Source organism: Melozone crissalis, unplaced genomic scaffold, assembly GCF_028551555.1.
Source record: "Melozone crissalis strain CALT ecotype California unplaced genomic scaffold, PUWL_Pcris_2 ptg000013l_1, whole genome shotgun sequence".
NCBI lineage: Eukaryota > Metazoa > Chordata > Aves > Passeriformes > Passerellidae > Melozone > Melozone crissalis.
Window position 1 is genome coordinate 7,216,757 of NW_026535791.1, and position 8,388 is coordinate 7,225,144.

General features: G+C 47.0%; 1 protein-coding gene across 1 annotated transcript; it reads left to right on the forward strand.

Annotated features, from left to right (window-relative positions):
- The first annotated feature begins 222 nt into the window (after positions 1–222).
- On the forward strand, positions 223–7,862 carry ALOX5AP (arachidonate 5-lipoxygenase activating protein). The gene is made up of 5 exons (XM_054271982.1): positions 223–321; positions 3,871–3,970; positions 4,932–5,002; positions 6,323–6,404; positions 7,040–7,862. Exons 1-5 carry the CDS (start codon positions 252–254, stop codon positions 7,200–7,202), a joined length of 486 nt encoding a protein of 161 aa, XP_054127957.1. The 5' UTR covers positions 223–251; the 3' UTR covers positions 7,203–7,862.
- The last annotated feature ends 526 nt before the right edge of the window (positions 7,863–8,388 follow it).

Consider the following 8,388-nt stretch of genomic DNA (forward strand, 5'->3'; position numbering starts at 1 on the left):
CCACATTATGTATCATCTTAGATCACAGACGTGTAATCTCTATTTTCCCTGGGCTTCATCTGTACAAGTGAGTGAGTGAGCCTGCGGTTGTTGGTCTGACAGGCACCAGAGCAGAGGGTGCTGCCACTCTCCTGTGAAACCATAGGAAGTGTTTCATGATTCAAGATAAGACCTTCACTTCCTCGTTCTGTGCTCGTACCACTGAGCTGCCACGGAGGCTGCACCATCCACCCCGAGAGCCCTCTCACGAAATGGACCAGGAGACCCTGGGAAGCATTGTCCTGCTTGTCATCGTCACCCTGATCAGTGTCGTCCAGAACGGTAAGACAAAAACGAACTTTTTTTTAAGGGAGCTGAGAAAAGTTCAGGATGATATATGCTGAGCTGATCTTTGGATTGATAATATTTAGTTATAAGTGCATGCATGCTTAGGCATGGCTTTGGCTTTAGAAATGGCCTTCTAGGCATGGAATTTTGTATGACATTGTGGCAGTATCCTGACAGTCACATCTTACTCTCTGACATTCTGGGGTGAGTTTTCAGCTAATGTAAGGACTAATATGCTGGGATACCCTGTGGCAATATGCATTTTGATTTGATTACTAAGACCTCCTTTTCTGACCTAGGTCCCTGCTATGGTCAGGCAGAACTGCATTCAAACTGGAGCCATGCTGCCATGGGCAGGGATGGAGTCCCTGGGGATGGCAAGGGGAGCTGGGTGAAGGGAACCGAATTGGAGGAGTCTGTGTGGGCTATTTGTGGGCAGGCAGCTCTCCTGCTTTCCTGCATCTCCAAGTCCTGCAGTATAACTAATCTCAATTAACTGTGGTCCCAAGAACACTGTACATTTCCTGAGACGGTGAAGTTTCCTTCTCCAGCTCTTATTCAGACCTTGCATAGTCCCTTGTATATTCTTCAAGGTTTTTTAAATAAAACAAGTATCTCTCCTGTGCAAATTTGATTTTAACTTCTTCGTCCTCTCTTACAAATACTTTTTTTAGCAGGAAATTCTGCCCAGAATTTAAAGAAAGGATTGACTTTTGCCTCAGCTGCACTATGTTTGCCCAGGTTCAAGGAGACTCAGCAGTGGGCTGGGCGGCTGGTGAAAATTCCAGAAATCTGTAGTGAAGGCTTCTTATTACAAATAGGAGATTCCCACTGAACACAAAGTCCTAGGAAATGAACTATTATTCTATTCTTGGGCTGCTGCAGAGAGGGGGAAGTAGTGGGATCCTAGCTGCCAAGGAGCAAAAAAAAAACAGTAGATGCAGACTGCTTTAGTTTCAACATAGGCATTAAATGCCACATCATTTAACCCAATGTTATTCTCTGGAAAATGAACAATGTGTGACATCACCAGAATATGGCACATTAAGACCAGAGCACATACCGTAATTAAGAAAATGTGTCAAATATACATTTCTTGCTATGTAATCATATGACTTTATATACAGGTGTTTTTTCTCTTGTTTTTTTCTCACTCGGACATGTCAGGCTTCCATCCATGTGCTTTTATCTGTCTGTGAGATTATGGACCCAACTGCTAAAAAGGGGAAGTAGGATGCTTGGCAGAGTCTGCCAAGCACGTGAGGCAGACAGCCCTAAACCAGGATTTCAAGCTTTGCGTCATCTGGTTTCCTCTTCCCAAGCTTTCTTTCTAGAAAGACCAGACCTGATATGCAGTCTTGCAGTGAATTATGCTTCACATTGCAATTATGAAAGCAACAGAAATGTTTGTCAAGGGGTATCAGGAATGTTGAACTCTTGCTGTGGCTGTCATTCAGCAAAGCACTTGGGCCTCTGCTTGACTGTCTCTGAGCACATGAAGTCAGTACCACGAAAATTTGTGATTAAATACTTCTCTGCACAGGGTGCAGGACTAGAAAACAGTTTGAATTCTGCTGTTCCTGAAGATGGAGGTGGGCTGTGGTGCTGCCCCAGTCTGGTGTCCATTTACTGTCATTTTGTTAATGATGTAATCTTTACATCCTACAGAATGACTCAGGTGGCCGCATACCACTGAGTGACGCACGCAGCCTAAAGTTTTGCTATTTTACCGGAGATATGTTGCAATCCAGCATCTTTCGGGGCAAATTAGGGGTCATTGATGAGCAGATCAGGACAGAGAAAGCAAAGTGGAGAGAAATAAGGGGCATGTTTGCAAGCACTGGCTATATGGGATCATCAGCTCCCAGTTTCTGTTTGCATGGACTTGTGAAACAACCAGGCTTATACTGAACTTTTGCACATTACCTGGATCAGAGTGGGACTGCCACTGTTCAGCCTGTGGGCAGTCTGTGGAACCTTGGAGCCTCAGGGAATTATTTCCAGCAACAACTGAGGTGAATTAAACCTCTCCACTCCAGCCTTGCTCTGCTCACTTCCCTCATGATGGCTTGTGAAAGCACCCTCTTGCCTCCCAGCATAGTGGAACTTCTCTGCAGCAGCAAGCTGATATTTGGGAAGTGGCAGGACCTGCAGCAGTGGAGAGGGAGATAAATAGCTTACTTGGCTTTCTCAGAAAAAAGAAAGCCAAGTATGTGGTATTTTCTAGAGATTTTCAAGCATGATAAAAGAAAGTGAGAAGGTGTGCTACCAGTGAGTCCATGGGGTCCCAGGCCAGCAGGAAGTCCATTGCTGCAGCTCAGCACTGGACAAAAAAAGTACGGATCAACTCTGTCCTCTTCAATTAGGTCCTCTTAGTGGCTGTAGGCAGGGTAACCTCTTGCCAGAGGCGGTGCTGGTGTGCAGATGGAGCTGTTGACAACTCTGTGCCACCGGATGATGTCTGGTCTGGGTCCCCCAGGAGCCAGTGCGCTGTGCTAGTGGCTGTGGGAGGATCTGCAGCCTGGCTCAGAGTAGGGGTGCTGGCTTAAAGCACTGTGGGTTTTTCTGCAGAAGGGCTGTATGTACCTAGGGGATCCCACAATACTGGGAACTGAAAAACCCAGTCATTTTTGTTAAAGACAGTGGAAGTACAAAGGACCTATTTACAGCATTGATGAAGGGGGAAAAAAGAGGCAACTCTTCAGATTGCAGGGATGAAATCCTGCAGCTTATCTAGCTAAATTTTTATTGCTATAATAATGTATTTCTTGATGGGTTATCTTTCATGTGTATATATTAGGTTAATATTCCAAGCCATAGAGTGATTTGGAAACACTTGAGATGGGGCGCATGACAGCAGAAAGCTTGCAGCTTGTAGCCTGCCAGAGCTCTCTCTGGTGTACTTAGACATATGATTGATGGTCTCTGGTTTAGTGTCATCAGATAAAACGTGTTTGTCAAGAGCATGATGCATTATCTTGAGGTGCTGCATTTTTGCAGCAGCAAACATTCTGACACAACTCTGTTGCTTAAAAGGAGGATACACAGAAATCAGCCATTAAGACCTGGCTTCCTTTGGGCCTTTCTGGGAAAAGGACCAGCCCTGCAGGATGTCCTTGGTTTGGCAAATGGGTTTCACTAAAAGAGAATAGACTCCCTTGTCTCCCTACTCTGTTGGAGGGCAAGATTTGGGGTTGGCAGCTCTGACTGGAAAGCTCTTTTCCCACTGGGAGCTCAAAGGGCCAGGTCAGGGCAGTGCTTCTGCAGCAGAGATGCAGAGACTGCCCAAAGTGCAAAGCTGGGATGAGGGAGGGATTGGAGGTTAGAGCCTGTTACCTGTCACATACAGACATGTAGGGATGCATGGAGTGTTTGGTTAAATCTGGGTGACAGAGCAAGCACACTGGCCACATCCTGCACCCTCATGCACCTGTGTCTTCTCCGGCCATCTGTCCATGGGAACAGAGCTGAGCCCACAATGCCCAGCTTCTGCAATATCTTCAGGTGACATCTCAGACTGAATACTCTGTGGTTTTTTAACAGCTTTTTTTGCAAACAAAGTGGAGCATGAAAGCAGACACTGCAATGGGAAGGTGTTGCAGCGGCAGGGATCCTCCTCCTTCGACCGTGTCTACACTGCCAAGTGAGTAGACAAGAACTGAGGAGTTGGTGTGGGCAGAGTGGGGTTCATCATGCTCTGCATTAAAATTAAATCCAAACCCTTTTGGGGGCCAGGGGTGGATTCCAGATTGCCTCAGATGAGGGCTTTGTACTTAATCCCTAGCTGAGCTCAATGTTCAGACATGAGGTTTTTGGATATATTTGCTGGCTGAATCCAGCACCCTTGTTGCCACCATGCATGTATATAGATTTTGCAGCCATCACAAGTATTGTGTCCCTTCATTTGGGAACCAGTTCACTCTTCCCTGACACAGCCAGGGTGTCAAGGGCTCAAAAGGAAAGGGCAAGCAGAGACATCAGCCTGCTGAGGAGCAGGTAGGTGGCAGAGCTGACACAAATCCCTTGGTCTCTGGCACCTCCCTTGGCACACAGCTCTCCACTTCTCCGCTCCTTTGCCACATGGAATCACTCTCAACTTCTTCACTTCTCCCCCTCAGAAAGCATTCACAGCTGAAGGAGGCAGCTGGACACCATTCCTGTTCCCCTGCAAAGACACGTGTTAACTCTGTGAGACACTCTTAGTTGTGATTCAATTCTACATTTGCTGGTTTCATCCAATAGCTTTATTAATATGGCTCAGTTAAAAGGACTTCAAGCCAGTAAAGTTCACAGCATCTATCATGATCAAACAGGATAGGGAGAAAGTGGCTTGCACAGGTGCCAGGCAGGCGCAGGATGGTTTGTTTTCCTCATCAGGCAGCACAAAGGCATCCATTATCTGAGTGAGAAAACAGGGAAGCAGACCTGGGTGAGGAGCCCAGCCCTTGGCAGTCAGGGGCCTCCCACTGCTCTGTGGTAACAGCCTGCTCTCAAGGGCCCTAGTGCAGCCCAAATTCACCTGCCATCAGTCTCTTCTGGTGAAACATACTGATTTTCTTCTATTTGCTTGTGCTCTGATTTTTCTCCTATAAATTCCATTCCAGCCAGAACTGTGGACATGCATACCCTACATTCCTCGCTGTGCTTTGGTGTGCTGGCCTTCTCTGCAGCCAAGGTAACACTCTGTTTGTTTGTTTGTTTGCTTTTCCTCCTTCAGCCTGACACCACATTCAGCAGAGGATGGTGAGCACTGTGGAAGTTACACTTTCAGGGATCAAGCCTCCTGCAGCAGGAGAGCCTCTCTTACCCCCCTGTCCTGGAGCTGAGCATGCTGCTGGAGTAGCAGCACACTCGTGGCATGGCCTGGCTTATGTCAACAGATGTGTTCCCAGACCTAATTCAAGGCAGTCCAGACCAGGGACATTTCCCATTATGGATGAGTTCCCTTTGTTTTGGGTGGAAAGTTTAGTACTTGGTTGCTGGACTATTGCCACATTATTCCATCTAGGGACAGAAAATGAGCTCAATTTATTAAATTGCCAGACCTGCCACCTCTCCCCTGTGCTGAGGCCCACGTGGGACTGTTGACCTGCATTTCTAATTGTTATCCCCTCCAATGCAATGTCAGTTTATATAAAATGGAGATGAGTGCTTACCTGGGGTACATGTGTATTCTTTCTGGAAAAAAACCTGAGTTTCTTAACCAGGAGAAGAAGGGGGGTGGGAAATGCTAGAATTATGGGAGAAAGCTCCTTTTTTAATGCTCAAAAGTTAGCATTGGACCATAATGTATCCTCCACCTGCTCCTAGTGAAGTACATCTACCAATGGCCTTCTATTTCCGGTGAGAACAGTGCCTGAGTTGGGGCTCTCTTTCCTGAGCCTGGTGCAGCCCACACTGGGTTTCACAAAATCATAGAATGGTTAGGGTTGGAAAAGATCTCAATGATCATCTTTTTACAGGTCCCTTGCCAGGGGCAGGGTCACCTTCCACTAGACCAGGTAGTTCAAAGCTCCTTCCAGCCTGGCCTTGAACACTTCCAGGGATGGGGCATCCACAACTTCTCTGGGAAACCTGTGCCAGTGTCTCATCACTCTCACAGTGAAGAACTTTTTCCTTTTATATAATCTAAACCTGCTTTCTTTCAGGTTAAAGCCATTTCCCCTTTTCCTGTGAGTTCATGTCCTTGTGAAAAGTCCCTCTCTAGCTTTCTTGTAGGCTGCCTTTAGGTACTGGAAGGATGGTGGTGAGTGTGTGCTCTGCAGTGAGCACAGCTGTGTGCAGGATTACACCCACAAAGTTTTCAGAAAAGCTGGTGTGAAGGCAAGGCAAGTGCTGTTTCCCATGCAGAGTCTCTATCCCAGTTCCAGTGCTTGTCCTATCACCCAAGACTGCAGATTCCCGTTTCCATTCCAGCCCAGGCAGCAGATGGGGACAGTGTGTACAGTGAGAGCTGGGCTGGTGTTGTTAATGCCTTGTTTTGTCCTTTGCCCAGCTCCTGCTGCCTTTGCTGGCCTGATGTACCTGTTTGTGAGGCAGAAGTACTTTGTGGGCTACCTCGGGGAGAGAACTCAGAGGTAAGGACTTGCAGAGCCTCTTTAAAAAATCCAGAATGTGATAGCAGCACAGCTGGATGCTGCACTTCCACAGGCAGAGCCACTGGCTTCTGGTGCTGCCTGCAAGAGCTGCTGGCATTGGGTAGTGCAGGAAAGCCCCTCTCTTTTGGATGAATGAGGGTTGCTGTGGGAGATGTTGGATGTGCAGCAGCACTGGGGTCAATGAATCCTGCTCACAGGATTCTCTGGAAACACAGGTTTGCATGTTGGTGCCACTATTTGCACAAAATTGCCTTTTCATATTAATATTTATATTTTATTTATATTAATAAAGCAAATTACACACATGTGGAAACAGAGTTGTCCCACAGCCTGTAATGGATAAGAGCACATTCAAGTACCTCCAAACAGACACTTTTGTAATCAGCAGCCTACACTGAAAACAGAAGGCCAAATCCAGATCCAAATGGATCCTGGAAATTACATTTAAGTCCTCTCAACTGCCTGGGAATGAAAGACAGAAAAGGAATTTTTCCCCACTCTCTCAGCCCCTGAGATCTTTCAGGTGGTCTCAACAATAGAGTCCGAAGTCTGAGGGTTCTCATGTGAGATGATGCACAATAACAAATTGCTTTCCTCCATTTCTGTCTCTTCAGCACTCCTGGTTACCTGTTTGGAAAGCGCATCATTTTGTTCCTGTTCCTCATGTCTGTGGCTGGAATACTCAACTACTATCTTGTCTTCTTTTTCGGAAGTGACTTTGAAATACACATTAAGACGATAACCAGCGCGATCTCTCCATTGCTGCTCATACCCTAACTCCCCACAGCACTGAGGGGGTCAGCACGCTTCCTATATTGATGCCCAAAAGCTGCTATAATTCAACTGTTTAAGAAATGAACCCATAACCCAGTGAGATTTCTGTAAATCTCACGCTTGACAAGCTCTGTAGTTTGATTTAGCCTTGCTTTTTTTCTTCGGCAAAAAGATTTATCATGAGCACTTGGCACACCCAAGGAATGGTAACAACTTTTCAGGTAATTCTTTAGAATTTTTTTCCCTAAAGGGCATCTTGCAAGCTGCGTGCATGACTGGAAGGGACATTGTATGCTTGCTTCATAACTGTGTCGTGCTTAGCTTTTGTCCCAAACCCCAGGATCCTCCCAGCGTCGTTCCTGTCTGGTGGCTCCCCCAGTCACCCTCAGATGCAAGAGCAGCCTTTCACCAGCATTCCCCATGGCCCTGCCCACACAAAGGCATGGACCAGCCTCTTCACCTACCCTTTCCCTCTGACTTGTTGATGACCAAGCTCTTGCTGGTGCAGGAGGGCGGCAAATTGGATCCTTTCTGGTCTTCCTTGATAAATAAATATTCATGTGCGTAACACTCACCATGCTGATCTCATTTACGCTTCAGCCTCTTTGTTCTCCCAGAACTGGGAAAAGGAGTGGTGTGTAAATGAGGAGCTGGTGTATCGCCGGTGGGGTTGGGTTTGTTTTGATTTGCTTTGTTTAATAAAACAGTCTAAAGCAATGAAATGTGTCTGCTGCTGTCTTCTTTGCCTGGTGCGCGATCCCAGCGCTCCATGGCTCAGCATCCGGCTGGAGAGTGGAGCCAGGGCAGGAGCACTGGGCTCTTTGTGCGAGCTGCTGATCGCCCCGAGAGGACCAAGCTGAACAAGTCCCCCTCTATGAACACGGTCAGTGCTCTGCTCCAGCTGTGACCATGTGCTCCACAGGTCCACGTTGAGAGAGAGAGATTAGTGGTGCAGACCGAGGCAGGCAAACAGGTCTGTGCAATCTTTTTAAACATTGCTACCCTCCGAGTGCTTAAGCTCTTAAGCCTGTCTGATTGCTGCATGCAGGGTGGATAAAGCTGTATTTTATGACTTCTTCGGGAGGGAATGAGACTCCTCACTATGTGAGAAGAGAGTTAGCAGAGCTGCTCACAAAAGAAGGTGCAGAAAGCCATCTGCCTTGGTACTACACCAGGCTGGAGGGTTTTG